The 19,431-nt window shown below is 41.3% G+C and overlaps 1 protein-coding gene across 1 annotated transcript in view; it reads right to left on the bottom strand.

Moving 5' to 3' along the window:
- Positions 1-11,913: 11,913 nt before the first annotated feature.
- The window catches only part of LOC113008034 (insulin-like growth factor-binding protein 2-B), a 28,801-nt gene continuing 21,283 nt past the window's right edge, over positions 11,914-19,431 (bottom strand). The window contains exons 3-4 of the mRNA XM_026145150.2: positions 17,669-17,809; positions 11,914-13,811 (exon numbers count right to left, since the gene is read on the bottom strand). Of these exons, the coding sequence (XP_026000935.1) occupies positions 13,653-13,811; positions 17,669-17,809 (300 nt within the window). The 3' untranslated portion in view covers positions 11,914-13,652. The remainder of the gene's footprint in view (positions 13,812-17,668; positions 17,810-19,431) is intronic.

Here is a 19,431-nt window from a genome sequence, read left to right on the forward strand (position 1 = left end):
CATGTGAATGCCAATGTATATGACTGCCAGAGAGGGGAAGCCAAAGGATGTTCGGAGGTAAATCGTGTTTTAGGGCTTTTTTTAATGCTTCTGCAGATGTGTGCATCCTAAATGGCTTCCAGTTGGGAATACATTGTCAAGGCTCCTTGCCCCACTTCCAACACCAAATCCCCGCTACCACTTTCGAAAATAAGCAGCTTGCACTTATTTCAGTTACTCACTATTGATATTGACACACGGCAACATCCTGAGATGTGGTATCATGAAGTTAGTTTAACAGCAAGAACAACAAAAAGTAAAAAAAGCTAAATGTTGTGTTATCTTGTGCTTACCTTTCAGAGGTGGTGCTTTGAGGTAATATTTGTTGACAGGGGCTGTGAAGCCCATGCCTGGGACCTCCAATACAGCAGCATCTTTTAGGGAAAAGTAGATTGAAAGTAACACAGCTAGAGATGTTTTCATGGCCTATTGCACAGAGATGACAGCTGAGATAGAGACAGAGGAGACAGAGAAGAGGGAGAGCGAGCGCCATGGGCAGTGGTCATGATCAGGGCCTAGCCACTTCCCCGATGTGGGGTCACCAATTGCATGACATTAGATACAGTTAGCAGGACAATAACTGGGAGTCGTGGAAATCCGAGGAATGAAATACTGCAATCAGTTTAAATATCTGAAATTGGAACTTGGCAAATATCAGCGTTCCAGTTATCTCTTTCATTTCAATTGCAGGTTGGAATTCAGGATTCCTGTTTGCGAGTAGCAGCTTCCTCAGGTTTCATATCTCCTACTTGGTTTGAATTTCAATTCACATACTTCAGTAGTACAGTAACTACAGTACAGCTTTTATTTCTGAATACATAACACTTTTTGGATGTAATGCGACGATACAATTGGGTTTCGTAATTTGGTGTTCACTGGCTTGTGAAATCGACCCATCGGTGGCAGGAGGATAGCAGGAAATAAAATGGTCAGTATTTGGAGCTACATAAGACAAATAAGAAAAAAAAGACAAAAAAGCTCAAATTATTAAAGTGAATATCACTGTGTAATATTTATTCAACTTGTAATTTATGTACTCTTTTAACCTTTGTCTGTTTTTGTTATGACAAAGCATTTATTTAAATAAAGTTATGTATTCATTTAAGCATTCTGCGTGAAGCTTTCATTTCTAGTACTGCATCTTTAAGGGGAGTAAGTAGCTGCTAAACTGGCTTGAAACATACAGTTTGAGCGGGAATCTTCCTGATTGTAAGCACTAACTAATCTCTGAGGCACGAACTGTTAAACCTCTTAGACATAAGTCTGAGACACCCAGGCTACACTACAGGATCTCATCCAGCATGCAGGATGTGACTTTATAAAGCCTCGCCTGAAGGCAAGTCACCTGGTTTTCAACACCATAGTCAAAAAGATTGCACCGGAAGAAGGAAGTCATTTAACATGAGTTTGAACTTCGGGGGGGATAACATCTACAGGGGCCGGCTCACTATTCAAATGACTGGGAAGAAGAGATCTGTAGCCTGAAGGAGACTTAATCATGTTATGGAAAACCTGCCTTTATCAGCATTTAAAGGAAGAATGCGCTCCCTGTGACACACCTCTTTACACAGACGTATATATCCAGTTGCGTGCATATGGAAGATATGGAAACAATATGGTAATCTTTGAAAGTATTTTCTGTGGATACTAAATGTGAAGCAGTTTCACCATCCAGGTGTTTGTCACAACCATCTTTTGAAAAACATGATATAAATGCACTCAAAGAGCACAGATGCCAGTTTCTGATTAGCTGTTGGCTTTCAGTTAAACATTAAAGGGCTCTAAGGACATGTGCATGCATCTCTGAAGATGGGTGTCTGGTCATTTTTATTCTCTTGTGGCTTTAAGGAAGTGACAGAATAGGACTTTTCTTTTTTTAGGGGGCCACCAAAATCTTTCCCTGGGGACCTCAAGACTTTGACTGACTCCAGATGTGGGTGACTGAAGCAGGGCATGAAAGGGTAGAAGGATCCAGGAGTTCCTGTGTAGCTAGCAGATCAAGGGTGCTGTAAAGGTTGTTGTGGTATGTTTCCATGAGTGTGTGTGTGTGTGTGTGTGTGTGTGTGTGTGTGTGTGTGTGTGTGTGTGTGTGCGTGTGTGTGTGTGTGTGTGTGTGTGTGTGTGGGGACCAGGGGCAGCGCTTGCTTTGACTTCAGGGAGGAGGAAACATGTGTAGAAGATTTGATTTGTGAGGTAGTGTACATGACAATTACTATTTGCCTTCAAAGAAACTGACAACTGCACTTAGGACTTCAAAGCATTTATGCCCCTTTTATTAGATAATTAGGCCAACAACGTTGGACGTCTACATCTAACATCAACTCACGCACCTCACTGCATCCCAAATCCAGTCAAACTGCTGTGCTGTGCACTTTTCTGCCCATGCGAGACCTAAGGTGGGATACTTTTCTGTACTGTATTTCAATTATACAATTAAACAAATGGTCAGTGCTGAAAAATCCCAAGCAAAAAGCTTTGGAGATGCTTTTAGTTGCTTGTGCATTGCGTTGCCTGTGGCTCACTTCATTAAATGTGACTTTTAGACAGGATGATGGGACATTTAAAGACATAAGCTTACAAATGGCATGCAGATGTTTACACTACGTATTTAGGATCTCTTCAAATCACTGCTTGTGCTCTTGTATAATACTATCTCTTTAAGAGGTAATAGTGGTTCTTGTCATCACTGAGATGGAGATGAAAGGAGATTTGAAAGAAAGTACGGCAGTTGGGAGTAAATCACATGACTTAGTGATAGAATCCGCCAGTGCTGGTGGTAGAAGACGGCAGACAAGTGTCTGCTAGTTTTCTAGTTTTCATCCAAGCCCTTTCATCCCAAATGGACTAAGACCTAGAATCCCAAATGGTGGGTTGTTCATCGTGGATCGGATGTGACAGTGAGACCCACAAATGTGTGTTAAGTAAACCATATTTAGAGATTAACCCGTTTTGCCCCACTGGCAACAATTGTTGCCAAAGTTTATCACTGTCATTTTCGACTCACAATAAAAAATCTCAAAGGTACTAATGCAACTTTTTCCACTTATATGCTAGTAGACAACTTAGACAAAGGTTTTGATTTTTAAAAAATCGTTTCCAAGTGCTTCCTATCGCATGACATCATCTGCTTCCCGCTCTTTCTGGCTGAAGACATGGCGGATGCAAATCATCCTGGAAAGAGGTAATTTTCATAAATTTCTTATGACTTTCCCCCCAAACATATTTATAATTATTTAATCATTCAAGTCTCTAGAGTAACCCTCCCCAAAAAAATTGTACCTAGGATAAATATTTTTTTGTTCATGGGCTTATTTCTGTGAGTGGCAACAAAAGTTGCCAGTGGGCACATAGCATGTCGCTAACTAAAGGAAAACACTGTCTGCAGGATTGCTCCTAATTTACTTATTTAAAATTGTAGAATGATGTACAATGGCTCATTTTAGTCCTTTTAGAATAATTCCTAGCTAAATAAATTCACAGGTATTCAAGGCCTCTGTGTATAGGATTTTTATACATTACCATACATCATTTTCTTGCTAGCTAAAATTCGCTTGCTAGCTAACATGTATGTTGTCCTTTCCTTAGGTACACCGTAGCAGAGATCCTGGCCATGCTGCAGGACTCTGAAACTGTGGCGGACATCACAGTTGTGCCTGAGTCAGAAATGCACGCACATGACACAGACTGTGACAGTGACCAATCTGATGATGAGGCCACTGGTGACCATAACCGCCTCCCATCAAGAATACTCAAAGGTGAAGGCTTTCTACCTAATTCGGACATGCAGCTGCCAAATCCCCCCGATGATGATCCTGGGTGCTCATCCTCAGTGAGTCAGACAGAGACTAGAAAGGTCAGTGGCACAAATGAAAACGTGACCAGTCAGATTGTTGGGCCCATGCTCCACAAAACTAAGAACCAAGACAGGAAATTCAAAAAAATCAAAATTGCGGCCAAAGCTGGCCTTGGCCTTGGCCTGGCAGAGAAAGCTGAAGTGCCACCTGGAGTCAAGTTTTACCACGACAACCTCTTCACAACCCTGTCCCTGGTGGATGAGATGACCCTGAGAGGCTATGGCAGCTGTGGCACGATGCGACAAACTCAGCTCCATAACGTTCCCTTCACAGCACCCCAGACCTTCAAGAAGACACCCAGAGGAGATGCTGAGTATCTGGTTGAGGCAGAGAAGCTGATTGTAAGGTGGAATGACAACAGCGTGGTCACCGTGGTGTCGAACATGGAGAGGGAGTTCACCGAAACTGAGGCGAAGAGATGGAATAAACAGAAGCGGACTATGGACAAGGTCAGACAGCCCAAGTGTATCCAGGACTACAACACACACATGGGAGGAGTGGACCTGCATGACCAGTTTGTCAGCCGCTACAGAGTCAACATCCGGTCCAAGAAGTGGTGGTGGCCATGCTTCAGCTGGGCCCTGAACAGTGCCATGGTGAACAGCTGGTGCTATTACAGGTACACAAGGCTGTATGTTATTTAGTGATATCACAATCGAGTTGGTGATGTTTGACTCGAGGTCATCGCTAGTGCTCTTCGGTCGACAAGAGCAACAGTGATGATATCCAGACCAACATCACAAACTCAAGTGTGATATTGCTTTTACAGAACATTCTACATATGGGGCATGACGTTGTAGAAAGGATGAAACGATGCACATTCATGCATCTATCATGCTTGTTTTGTCATTCATTTAGGTCCTGGAAAAGCGGGGAGAAGGATCTCCTCTCCTTCCAGAGGCTGGTAGCCCAGACCCTCCTCCTGCGCCATGGAACAAAGCCAAGTAGGCAGGGCAGAAGATCTTCAATGGCGGTGGCGATAACTGATGCCACCAGGTTTGATAATTTGAACCACTGGCCCTGCAACACTGGTAGCAGGTACAAGCGATGCAAGAACTGCGGCGGACGCACATCATTTGCGTGTGGAAAGTGTGATGTGCCACTACATGTGGAGTGCTTCAAGAAGTACCACACTGAGTAGAACATGCATGAAAGATGATGGAATGTATGGGAAGAAATATGTTATATATGTATATATGTTTTTAGAGGTTCTAAGAAAAAAATGTTTGTTGAGTTTTTGAGTATAAAAAAATTGAGAATAAAGAAATCAGTTCAAATTGTTTGATGTTTTGAATTTTATACAGGGGGAACCTGAGGCTCCACCTTTTTGTTATTATTTATTATGACTATATTATTATTTTGTTCTTATTATATTATTATTACTTCTCTATTATTATTATTATTAGGTGACATTTGACCTAGTGACAAGCTGTGTGACTACTGGCAACAATTGTTGCCAGTCATAAAAATGCTATTTTCTTCAAAAAAAAGTACAAAATGGAAAAAATAAATACATAACATGATTCAGAGGGACTCAACTGATAAAATGATATGCCTTACAACTCTGAAAAAAATCTGGGCACAAACGGGTTAAGATTTGACATCCTTCAAGCCAAGAAAGAGAACCTTACGGTGCAGTCTAGTAGACGTTCTCAATATTATGGGAGATTCCAGCAATATAAAAACGTAATCTGCATCATTCTAACAACTGAATGAAGTTTTATATTTTAAACAATTGTTTTTAAAAGGAATCAGAGCGAATCTGTGAAATTTCATCAACAAAAGTTTTAAATGAGACAGCGAATGAGATTGGGGGCTCCATGGTCTAGGTATTTTTGATTTTCTCTGACAGCAGTTACTTTCAATCACAACAATAAACGGTTTCTTACACAAGCATACAGTTTCTAGTTTAACTTAAGAAGCAAATTAATTTTTACCTGGAACTTGGTACCATCAAGAAAGGGCACTTTATCACAAATCCTTAACTGACCAATCAACACGCATTACCAGAATCCATTTATGAGCAAACTCAGCTTTCATGTAAAAAAACAAAAGTCATAGCATTGTTTTATTTTTGGGGTGGCTGTAGCTCAGGTGGCAGAGCAGGTCAGCCACTAATCAGAAGGTCGGTGGTTCGATCCCAGGCTGCCTCCTGGCTGCATGTCAAATATCCTTGGGCAAGATACTAACCCCATGTTTGCCTACTGGTGGTGGCCAGAGGGCCCGGTGGCGCCAGTGTCCGGCAGCCTCGCCTCTGTCAGTGCGCCCCAGGGCAGCTGTGGCTACAATGTAGCTTGCCATCACCAGTGTGTGAATGTGTGTGTGAATGGGTGAATGACTGAATGTAGTGTGAAGCGCTTTGGGGTCCTTAGGGACTAGAAAAGCGCTATACAAATGCAGGCCAAATGCAGGCCATTTTATTTGAGTTTGGGTATTTATCTGATTACATTAAAACACTTTTTTGCCCGGAAGAAAGTGTATAGAATTATTTTGGCTGTTTAGCAGCATTAATGCCAACTTACAGTACATAATGTTACAAGCACTGCTCCAGGTCACTTACAGCTGAGGGTGGTAGAATGGGGTTACTATGAAGTTCAAGTCGTTTCTATTATATTGTTCAGTTTATAGTACCAAGTCACAAAAAGAGTTGTCTAGAGGTTATTTATATCATAAAGCAAAAAACCCTACAATGTTATAGAGAGAATAAGTGCTTGGTGTTGGTGGGGAGAACAAACTCCCTTTATACAGGAAAAGACTTCCATCAGAACCAGACCTCATGGATGGGCAGAAATCTTCTACGACTGGTTAGTGAGGGAGTGGAAACAGAAGACAGAAAGAGGAGCATGGAGAAACAATCGGCAATAACCAGGACAAAACACAGAATGCAAAAGGCAAAACTTACCTATTTGTCTCTTGAAGACTGCACGGTTCACTGTAACGGTAGTATAGCAGTGGGGTGGGGTTTTGGCTCAGCTGCAGGGGAGGGGTGGAGCAGAGGGTTCAGGGGCAGCACCAGGAGAGGCTGGCTGGTACATCTGTCAGCCATCATCTAATCATGATTCTCCTATTTTACACAGTAACATGCAGGGACCGCAGTGTGTGTATGTGGAGAAGCTGGAACACGGATTACCAGGATAACATTGGATGACGTCTGAAAAGGCAAACTGCTATAAGCTGAGCACATGTGTAAATAAACCAGCACTAACTAAATCGCCTAACTTGTGTGTGGCAACTTGCTACCAGTAAGGTAAAAAAATAGGTGTATTTTTTAATCAAACACTTTTTTATTTGACATTCAGATTACAGAGATGATAAGAGCCGGATGACTCTTCTGCCTGATATTAGATTGTTATGTTTACGTAAAGTTTTTTTTTTTAAAAAAAACCTGAAGACCCATTATTATTATTGCATGCAACAGTTGCGTGCAAATGCATGGGAAGCAAGAAAAAAAGAGGGAGAGGATACAAAATGCTCAACGCATCATGGAAAATTCCCCAACAACTTGAACTAAGGGATTGTTCGGGGTCACGTGATCAAGCTTAACTACCATCTTTGTTAAAAAGGAAAGTTTGTAGAGAGTAAAAAGTAAAGATGCTGCCTGTTTGAAACTCGAGGAACCACAGCATTCACACTGAAGGTGAAGTGCTTAGTTGTGATGATATGGCACCATGAGGTGCTCAAGATATGATGGGCCTGATCATTTAGGACTTTCTTTGTACGAGAAAGGATTTTAAATTCAACCTAACAGAGCGGCAGATCAGCGCTGCTAGGAGAGGTACAGCCTGGTCAGGTCACCAGTCTATTACAAGGCTAACACAGTAGGAAGAAGACAACCATTTTTCTCACACATATTGCCACAGCATGCATGTCTTTGGACTGTGAGAGGAAGCCAGAGTACTCACCAAGAGCCCATGCAGGTGCAGGGAGAATACGTGAACTCCACACAGAAAGGCCTGGTGGTGAATCCAAATCCAAGATAATCATGCCTTGATGTTATAAACACTGTACCAACGTGTTCCCTAGTCTTTAGTGTACCTTACCTCTCTCACCGTGATAACTGGATTTCTCCAGTCCCGTATGACCCTGAATAAGCGGTAAGTGGAAGCTAATTGCCAAAAGCCTTGTTTCTTGTATTTAGCAGAAAGCTAACTTCCTCTTGTTTTGGCCTTATTGAATCCACTTCATGCAATACCAGAGTGTTCAGGAACTCTGGTATTGTGTGAAGGTAGTGGATAAAGTGTAATTCCCCTTTAAGATACAGCTTCATTATCTGTTCCTCTATTCGTGCCCCTGCATAACCACATCTGTGCAGATTCAGCACTGTTACTGGCTTCCCTGCCCTGCTGAGCTGAAACATAATAATTGGCTTTTTTGTCCATATTGAGAGTTAATGTTTCTACTTCCTGCTAACATGGGAGCACCTTATCATTTCAGCACAGATAAAACAACAATTATTTTGTTAACATTCAACAAGTACAGCTTCTGGGAGTCTTAGTAACAGACCCACCATCAACATATCAAGGGAAGTTTGTTGAATGCTAACAAAAGAAATAGTAGCCTGAAAGTAGGGCGGATCTTGGACTCTCTGTGCCAATACACACATACAGTACGTGTGCTTTTGCACATACACATGCACTCACACACTCAAAAACACCAAGCAAGCAGAGATTCTCACCCCCACTCTCAATCCTTCTGCAAAACTACCCTCCTTAGCTCATTGTGCCAGATCTATTAAAGCCCAAACAAAAGACACTTGTTTTGATTCGTGTTTTTGCAAAAGACCAGCCTCGAACTACCATCAGATGTGGCGAAGGATCCGAGGATCCACGGACGACACTGAGCCAAGCTGTCAAACATTTATGACAAACTCTCTTCCAAAACAAGGCATAAATAAAAAAAATAGATAAAATATGTCACAAAAACTGAACAAAGCTGTGAGGCTGTAGCTAAAGGAGCAGGAGTGTGATTAAATACAGCATTGGACTGGTGTTCAGCTACAGTAACTGGCACATGGGCACAAGTATAAGGTTACGTGGCCAAAGCCAGTCAGGAGTGGTCTCATATGATACACTTTTGGCCTGGACTTCAAAGAAGTCTCTTTTTACACCCAAGTCTTGAATCATTTTGATGGCAAATCACTGGTGACTGTTCTTGGGGACATTTCCCAGTGTTTGCAATTTCTACTTGATGTCACATGTACTTCAAAAATAAAAACTTCAAGGAAGATGTTCAAGGAAGCCCAATCATTCAGTGCAACTTTTATTAGCAAACAAATATTTCATTTATTGAGCAAATCATATATATGCAAATTATTTAGGCTTTTAAATCCTGTATACATTTGTTGCACATCTGCAAGCCACTTTTCAACCCACCTGCTCTTCCTTTTCTGCTGTGTCTATCTTAACCAGCCTGATATCCATTGTCACTGCCGCTCTGTTTTGTGCCAGGCTCTTGCTGGTGCTCTCGCCGCCTCTGGCTTTCCATGTATGCACATGAAAAAGCAGGGAGGTGTGAACTGCCAGGCCTCAGAATGGAGCCATGCCACCAAGGATAAATTACTCCAGATGGTGTCACGAACCAGGCTCAAAGGGAAAGACAAAATATGGAGAACACATATCACTTGTATGAAAAGTAAAATAAGTAATTAAGTAATCTGTTATGTCTGAATGGCTGCAGATGGCCAGGGTAAGTAAATAAAGAAGTAAATCAAAGTCAAATGTAAGTCAAAGGGAGAAAAGAGTGATTGACTGCTGAGGAACATAAAGTATATACCTGCAGATGAGCAATCTGCAAAAAACACCCATCCTGCTTGTTGAGTGTAAAATTACATTTAGCTGGAGCTGACATGAAGTTTAAGAGCCTGAGTGCCACAAATCAAAGGACCATCTTCTAAGTGGCAGCTGCTTGGAGGTTTTTGCCAATGCCACTTTTTGGCTAGAAACCTTCAATTTGACTAGAAGAAAGAAGTAAATGTGGCTGATGTAGACACAAATATTACATTTGGAACTAAAATATCAAAATATATCACAACAGAGTTGTTTTTGATCAAGCCACTAAAAGTACCTGCTGTGAATACTTGATAAATCTTATTCGATATTATCAAAGTAGTGTCTAAATTCTGTCGCTCCACAATTAGCTTCAGCACAGCTTTGATGCTCAAAATTTGTCCCTTGGCTTCCAAAGGGATCAACTCATATTCATTCTAATCAGGAGCAAATAAAAAAAAAATACAGATTGAGATTCAATCCCAGTAAACACTTGATAAGTTTATTGCTCGGGAGTTTCACTTCTTATTAAGTACAAACTGAATTTTAGTAAATTATTGTCCCCAGTAGAGTCAAAAAGTATGATAGATTATGTTTTAGGCAGGCCTACCTCATGAGTGACTAGTTGCTACTCTATGACAGTGCAGTTGGTCAACTTTTTTACACTTTCGGTAAAACAAGACAAGGTGAGTATAAAGCAAACAAAAACTTAAAGGAACACAGAGTATAGTGTCAAATTAATTAAATAGTTAGTAGCAGAGGAGGTTGGTATTCGGTTTTAACTGCGTTGGTGTTAATGAAATGAACAGCAGGTACACTAGAGGGGCAACAATGAAACAACCTCAAAACAAGAACAGTTTGGCAGGTGGAGGGCACTGACATTTTCCAGCCCATCTTTTCTGACTGTTTTTTCACTAGCTCTGTATTTGACCAGGGTCAGTGTCCAACTCCCCTAGGATGGCACATCAATACATACCTTTGTCAGGTTTGCTATGTCTCTCAGCACAGTCTCAAGAGCATAGAGGAGATGCCTTGAGACAAGCAGATACTCTTGGACAGGACTCCAGAAGCTCCTTAACCCATCAGCAGGACCAGTATCTACTCAGGAACAGCAAGAGCCACAAAATTAGATCCTTCAGGTCACTTGTGTAAATATCCCTGACCAAACAATCAGAGAAAGATTTCATGAGGGTAGCTTTAGGGCCCAAACATCCTCTAGTGTGCCCTGTGCTCATGTCCACTGCACCATGGAGCCAGTTTGGATTTTGTCTCCCTGTGCTTTTCACAGATAAGAGTAGGTTCACCCTGAGCACATGTGACAGACGTGAAAGGGTCTGGAGAAGCTCTGGAGAAGGTTATGCTGCCTGTAACATCGTAAGGCATGGCGATGGGAGGCATATCCATGGAGAGACACACAGACCTCTATAGGCGTGGCACAAAAGCTATTCATTCATGTAGATAAAGTGTCAAATTAAACGTAGATAACAACTTCACTATCCTGCAACTTTTTTGATTCACGCACTGCTATTTTTACAGTGACAGTGCAACAGAGACTGAAATACGATTACATGAAATCAATGAGAGCACTTGCCTTAAGGGCCAAAAACTGTCTGCAAACATTCTTCCTCTCAGCGTGTATGAGTGAGACAGCACTGTACAGTAAGTTACAAATCATGTAATAAGTATTATCCTTACATTTACACTGGTTTCCGCTCTTAAAGTCATGATGTGCAGCAGTACAAAAGTGTGTGTGCATGGGGTTTTGTGTGTGTAGGTGTTTGTGTGTATGTGTGTGTATGAATGGGCTGGTTTATTCATAGACACCTTTACCACTTAGTATCACATTTGTCAATGTCAGCCTAATCCCTCCTCATGTCAACACTTAATTAGTAACCCTGGCAACACACACACACACACACACACACACACACACACACACACACACACACACACACACACACACACACACACACACACACACACACACACACACACAAGCATGTCAGTCCACAGTATCGATAGGAATGGCCACACAGCGGTTTCCAGGGTTATTATCGTAAGTGTTGACAGGCAAACTGCTGAAAAACAACAACAGCTCTCTGCAGTTTATTATACGGATGGGTGTGGATTCCAAGAAAAACATGGATGATGTCAGATTTTACAGTCAAAGTTAAATTAACACAACATTTTCACTGCAAAATCTTAAAAAAAAAAAAAAAAATGACAACCAAAAACTGCAAACAAGTCTGTTCCAGTCATGGGCAGAGCATTTTATTTCATTTTGCACATCAACATGAAATTTTGCAAAAGGTAATCAGAGAAAGCATTACTTGAAATAAAAACTTAATTATCTTAATTAAAACAGTGTTCACCAAGTATTACTGCTAAAAAATGTATGAGTATAGATAGTGCACACATCATCTTCAGCGATTCAAAGATTCTCCACTCAGCTAAAGAATAAGTGGGGGTTTGTCCCCATTTTGCCATTAGAATAACATTTAATCTGTGTCATTTATTATATTTATATAAATTAATAATAATTTATTGATTTATACAACAGTAGCAGTGTAGATTAATAAACATAAATGTAAAGTTATCCAAAATGCTACACTGTGAGTCTAAATGCACCAGCACATTAGGATGTCATTGCTGCTCATTGCGAGCTACAACTGTGCGATATGGAAGGAATAAATTTGAGTGGGACATCGAGTCTGATGCTTGTAGACCAGTGGTGTCAAGATAAGGCCTGAGGGCCAGAAATGGCCCAGCAAAGACACCAATTCTTAACACTTAAGATCAAAGTGGGCTGTATGTGGCACGATATTTAAAATGAGGTTTATATCCCTGTTGTGGGGTGTCCACCATGACGCCGTTGTGGAAACAGCTACTAGAAGCATCTTACAAACAAGCTTTTGCTATCACAATTCAGCTGCATTTTCTGCTCCATCAGAAGCACAAACATTTTGTTTTGCACGTTTAGTTTTTCATTTATTCTCCTTGATCGCTAGTAAGTTTAGAATTTTAATGCTCCATTCCTATTGGTTGATTCTTAGACAGTATTTATAATGGTAGACTCTCATCTTCAATTTCTAAAATTGCCAGCTTTGGGCTTCGATCACTGAGCAGTGTAAGACTTCTGATATGGAGGCACAACCAATATAATATTTAGTCTCTTAAAAAAGACTAACTGCACTTACTGAGATCCTACATGAGACATTTAAATGCAGATAAAATCCTTAGTAGGTTTAGGCTGAAAGTCTATATAATTAACAGATTAATGCTGATTTCATCAGACTAGGTGTAATGTCAAAGAGCTTTCTTAAAATGAAAAAAAAAAAAGCAGAAAATGAGCTGACTCTGCAGTTCCCCTTAGCATTGCAAACCATTTTAGCCCCTTTTAGATGGTTATTTTGCTTTTCTTGTCTCTGAATGGCCTCTTTACTTGTAGCCCTAAAAGTTATGCGTTTGCCTTATATTCCTTAAAAAGCTTTACTTTCGGACAGCTTTACATTAGCTGAAAATCACCAGAATGATGGACTGACAGAGCTGATAACAAGCTATCATTTAAAGACCTCAGCATGTTATTTTCAGAAGTTATAATGACACTGAGGATGAATATTAAAAGAAATCCAGATTTTTTCTGTGTGTATTAGATGGACACTTATCATGATCTAACTTGGTGACGACCCTAAGCCTAACACACATCAGAATGTATTTATGTCCCCCTGCCTCGAACTGTTGTTGCTTATGCATGTTTTTTGACTAGAATGAGCACTGTAGTTTGAGTGGATTATAATACATATCATACTGCTGAAAAATGTCCATTTACCAGCAAAAATACTGTAGTTCACTCTGCATTTATGCTCTTTTACTGAAGCCACTTTCCTAAAAAAGTATTATATCATACGAGTATGAGCTTAGTCATCACCTGTTGATGAATAATCCTCATAAATTTGGAATTGTGAAGAAAACCCAGCCCCATTTTGATGGTGCGCTAGTGAGATGCTTCTGCAGTGGGCATTGCTCTGTGCACCTCCTGAAACTGGTTACAGTTGGGATCCCCTCTGACTTTAGGTGTCTCTGATATCTGGACTCCTGTTAAGGGGTCAACACACCAGCATTCTCCCCGCTGGCCGTGGGTGGACATGTTGCACTGGAAGGAGAGAAGAAAAACACAAACTAGGCAAGATGGAAAACACTGGGAAAAAGAGGCGGGAGGGTAAGGAAACACAGTGAAAGCAGGGGATGCATTAATGAAGCATGGCGTAGGGTGGCTTGAGATTTGTGTTCATGTGTGTGTGTGCGAGGATCTTCTGGCGGCGGGGGGTCATTGGATGAGAGTGAGGACTGTGATTCGGGTGGGACAACACTCACCCAATAACAGCCTGTCCTCAGGTTATGCCCCCTACACACAACCCATCCACAGCCACACATGTGATCGCAAACACTCCCACACATACACGCACAAACGGAGGCATGCCAGCAGACTAGCTCCCCTGCAGAGCCCACCCTTCCCCCCCAACCCCCTGAAATGAGGTCGTAATTGAAGTGGACACAGTTTACGCCCCGCGTGCGGGGCGGCCGGGTAGGGGACGGCGAAAAGAATGAAGAGCTGGGGGGAAAGAAAAGACTTTCCATTTTCTTCCTTCGATGAGAAAGAACAAAAAAAGTGACAGTTACAGTAATTACCGCGCGACAAGGAGGGACAACTCCAAAAGGGAGCCGAGTGTTGAGGAGGTACAGTGTTCCTCCCTGGGAACCGTGGACTCTAGTCCAAAACAATGCTGTTGTTTGTGACCGGTGATGAAAATTGGCTGAGTGGTTGAGAGCCCTGCTTTAGGAAACGGTGGCGCCTATTCAAATCTTCTTTTCTGCTCTACTATCCTCGTAAGAAAACACTGGATATGTGACCTTGTTTGTCCTCCCCTGTCTGATGTCTATGGATGGGCATAATACAAATTCAAGCCCCCAGTCGGAAGCACAGTTCGTTCCTCGGCTTAACAAAAGTCTTCCCATGAAGTACGCCAAACAGTTTTATTGCCTTGTAACCTTGAGCTCAGAAGCTTGTTGCCTCATTCATGATGACAACATCTCCCCATGCATTTGTGCGTTTGTGTGTGTGTTTAAGAGCAGAACGCTAAGGAAGAGGCGGGTGTGAGAGTTTATTAAGAAAAAAGACAGGGGGAGGAGGCAGGTGGCAGGAGTGAGAAGGAAGTTATACTTTTGCCAGGGTGATTTTGCCAGGCTGATACAAAGGAATTGTGTGAGTGTGACTCAGACAATGAGAGAAAAGAGAGGGGAAACCCCACAAAGTAATACGTGGGTGAAAGAGGAAAAACCAAAAAGAAAGTCTGAGGAACTGAAATGAAAATGTGAAAAGCGAAGGAGGAAACATAAATGCACTCAAAACTTTAATGCGTTACACATGTATAGGCACAAGAATCTCCACCGATACCGAAAGCCACAGAAGCTCTTTCCCATCATCAAAGTCAGCGGTCATTACTTACATAACCACCAGCAAAGTTTAAAACCTGTTGACATCTGCAACCACTTGAGTTTGTTATGGTCTTGTGTTACAGATCACCACGAAACAGTAAGTCACCAGCAAATCCCACAGAGCATAAAACCGCCATGTATCTGCTCACTATGGGCTGAATCACCAAAACATGCCACAGCAATAGCAGGAACCGTAGGAGTGATGTCACAGCAGGTGTGCTGCTTTTTGACAGCAGATGGAAAACACCTGCTGTGACAGCACTGACTGGGGTGTGGCCGTTATTGTGAAACTCGTGAGTTTCCTGATGCGTGATTCAGTGTTCGTATTATTCAGCAAAGATGACAAACGAGTTTACAGTACATGTGAGTAGATCTGAATAATGGAATTAGTCCAACGACGAGAACGTTTTTTGTTGTTTTTTTTGAGTAGTTCAAATGAAGGATGAGGCGTGAAATTCAGTGGAACAATGTGAAACACTGCTTAGACACCAGTGTTTTCATTTGGTTTGGTGGTTTGTAATTTTCTATGATTTTCAGTTTTACTTAACAATAACTGTAAAAGATTTTATTGCCATTCTGAAACTGAAATGTGGCCACAACTGTATAACCTGTGTCTTCCGTGTCCTTTGGCTTTTTGTATAAGCAGAGTGCGGCTCTGAGCACTGTAAATGGTGCTCAGCAGTGGAAGATTTGATAAACAAAAGGGTAACTGGTCAAGAAATGATGTCTCTCAAACTGAACTTTTAGACTACCCTGGGCAAAGAATGGAAAACGAGGCACGTGGCATTGTAAAGCGCTTTGGGTGCCTTGAAACGCGCTATATAAAATCCAATCCATTATTATTATTATTATTATTATTATTACTTGGACAACAAAGGTGACCTGTTTGGGCTTGCTACTTTCTGTTTCCACCTTCAAACTGGTTACGGATTTACATGAGATTGTTACTCTAAAAATAAATAGATACATTTAGTGACTCACCTGACATTTGTATACACCCCATAAACAGAATCACATCAAAATAAGCCATAAGCACACAATACTCAGTCACTTGCACTCTCCTTGAATTTTAGAGATCATTTTGGGCATACCAGTATGTGTTGCACATGTTCAGAGTTTTGATGGTTTGATGAATGAAAGATAGTTTGGATCTGGTTTTCTGAACAACGGGGGCAGCAATTTAGATTTCCCCTTGATGGATGAAAGTTTCCTCAAAACTATATTCTTTGTTGTGCCTTTCTGCTCAGGCATTCAGTTCAAAAATCCTATTCCAGGATACCTGTACTCAAAATTAAATGAAAATGCTACCACATTAGGCTGTGTCCATGCAGGAATTAATTCAAGGTGAACAGAGATCATAAAAACTAATGACATATGGCACCTTCAACTTGGCAAGATAACTGCTTGGTACCCTAGATAAACTTTTTTAAACTTTTCTCAACTTCCAGTTCGGTGATTGAAGCAAGTACCAATGAGTGTGTAAGGTAATGCTGATTGACACATTACCCAGCAGTAGATACATAACAGTATAACCTTCTATCATCTCTTTTGAGTCTGATTTCCAGTGAGAGGATGAACATAAATATGCAATAGATCACATTTAGGTAAGATGACTGATGGACTCATCACACAACAACCCCCAACCAGGAGTCTAAGACATGGCTTTAAGATGTGTATCATAAAACTCGCATTATTAAACATCTTTGCTTCTGCTTGTGATCAAAAAGGTTCTCAATTCTAGTAACTTAACTAATATCCTTTTGGAGATTTTGTTGCCTGGCTCTCTTGCTAGTTGCTGTTGGGGCAGATCGATCTTAAAGTAGAAAGCTACTCAAGTCACAGCTTACAGCAGTTTGGCTACACTGACCACATCAAGGCTGGACAATATGTGGAATAAGAAACTCACTGGAGAGGCAGTCAATTATACTGTTGTGAAGATATCAGTGGAATCCACACTGACAGTCTGACCCTGAGAGACTAAATAATAGCAGCCCATCATCCTGCTGGTTGCACTCATGACCTGATGCATCATGTTCATGCTTGGATTCTCGGTCTTAGCTGAAGACAGCTGACATGACCAATAATTATCCTTTAAAAGAAAGTAACATCAGTTTGACGCACGGGTGGCTGAGGTCCACAGACACAGAAAGTTCTACCGGAATTTAACTTGAAGAGAAGATCATCTAAAGCCATTTTTTTTAATTTACTTGACCAAATTTGGAGATATTTTTTGTTTGCTTCTCAGGTTTTCCAGCATTGTTTGGCAGGCTTTTTGCAACAAGGGCTATTTCTTTCTTCCTTTTATGTCTACCCTCTCGTCAATGGGAAGTCTCAATTCTTTCTTTATTATGCTTCAAATTATATCCTGTAAGAATCTAAAACATAAAATAACAAAAACGTGAAAAGTCTTACCATACATATATCATGGATGGGTCTCTTGTGAATTTATCTGACCCAAATGTTCTCTTTTGTAAAATAATGTGACGTAGGACAGGTGATATGCCAGCAGCTCACCTGCTTGAGGTTATACAGTCCATGTTTGTCACAGTTTGGAAACTTGAGCTGATACAGGTTCTCCAGTGGGCCTCTGTTATCCTCTGAAGTCATTTTAGCAATCTCCTCTAAGACCCTGTCCAACTCCTGCTGACAGGCACTCTACATGATGAGGGAGAAAAACAACAGTGAGTAATTAACATGTACAAATACACCTGTAGTCACTTTTAGGCGAGGCAAAAAAGAGAGGTAGGTTAAATTTGACTTGTGCTGGAGGCCGAGCAAAATGTTCTCCAACAAAAAAAAAAGAACAGTGAAATAAAATACATCTGTGCATCTTGTAAAAATGTCACAAATATACACATTTATAGTTAACATTTTTATGAGCCACAGTTAGACAAGCAGCAGTTCAGCCAATATTATTGATGTGAGTCTGCTGGAGCGGAACGTAACTGACTGGGCTGCTTAACTCAACTGGTGGCCACGACCATGACCACACAGACACACACAAACCTGTGCTTTCATGCACGCACAAAATTCTTAGCACACTTTTCCTGTACTTACTCTTCTTGTTCTGCACATTTACAGTGTATTCAAGTGTGCACTGTAATGCAGACACACACACCGAGTGCCAGTCTACCCGTGGGATCAAAGGGGTCTGTTCTTATGATTAGTTGGCTGAGGATGAGAGAAGGGAGCGGGAGGAGGCACAGTCTGCCACGAACTTTATCAGACATCTGAACATATAGATGAAAAGCCCTCTCCCCCTCTCTCTGTGTTAGACTCCTTTTCTTTTTCCTAATAAAGACATACATAAACCAACATGTCAAAGACAACTTTTAGTTTCAGAGCAGAGTCCCTGCTCCTACATATTGGGATGTTAGTGGCCAGATTAAGATGGTCCCTGGACTGATTCTGGGCTGTATTTTGCCCATGTGTGTTCTTGAAAGACTCGTGTTGAGATTGATGTCTCAAGATTGGACAAGCAGTCCTTAAGTTGTAATTTAGACACCCCTTTTACAGAAGTGGTTTGGTGTAATAGTCTTTATCTTTTTATTTTTATTTACTGCAGCCTGTCACCACGACTGACCTGATGATGTGCCTGGAGTTTCTCTTCCAGTTTGGGAGTTCAGCTCCTAATACTTCTATTACCACTTAGGACTTTAACCTCCACATCTGCTCCAGTTGTTCCTGGCACTTCTTTATTTTCTTGTGCTCCTTCTTCCTGATGTTGCTGTCCACTGAGATTGCCACATCTATTAAAATTGTGGTCTTCATTGTCAACCACCACTATGTCTGATTGGTTGGCCAGCAACTTGTCTGTCTGGAACTCGAAGTCCCACTGCACTGTTGTTCTCAACATCCTGTGGTGGTATCTCTGATTGGGAGTTACGGACTTCTAATCTGTATATGGTACAGATGTGCCAGTACACTATCTTAGCCACATCTTCTGTCTGTCTATGATACATCCCATGCAGGGCCTTGGTCTTCCATAATAGTGTTCTAATACTCTTCAATCCCGCCTGTTAACCCCAAGTAGGTGGATCAGTAAATTCATGTCTCACTCACTTATGACTGACAGCTGATGGTTTCACCACTCCTGAATCTACAGTATATCTGTGTTCACTCTTTGTTATGAGCTGGTTTAGGGGGAGGCCTATGCAGAACCGCGTCACCTTGGTATATCCTGCACTTGATGGTAACTTGTGAAATTCCCTGGAATGGGTCTATAGTGTTCTCTTCCACAGCCCCATGTACTTCCTGATGAATGTTATCAGTGCACT

This window comes from Astatotilapia calliptera, chromosome 16, assembly GCF_964374335.1.
Source record: "Astatotilapia calliptera chromosome 16, fAstCal68.1, whole genome shotgun sequence".
Classification (NCBI taxonomy): domain Eukaryota; kingdom Metazoa; phylum Chordata; class Actinopteri; order Cichliformes; family Cichlidae; genus Astatotilapia; species Astatotilapia calliptera.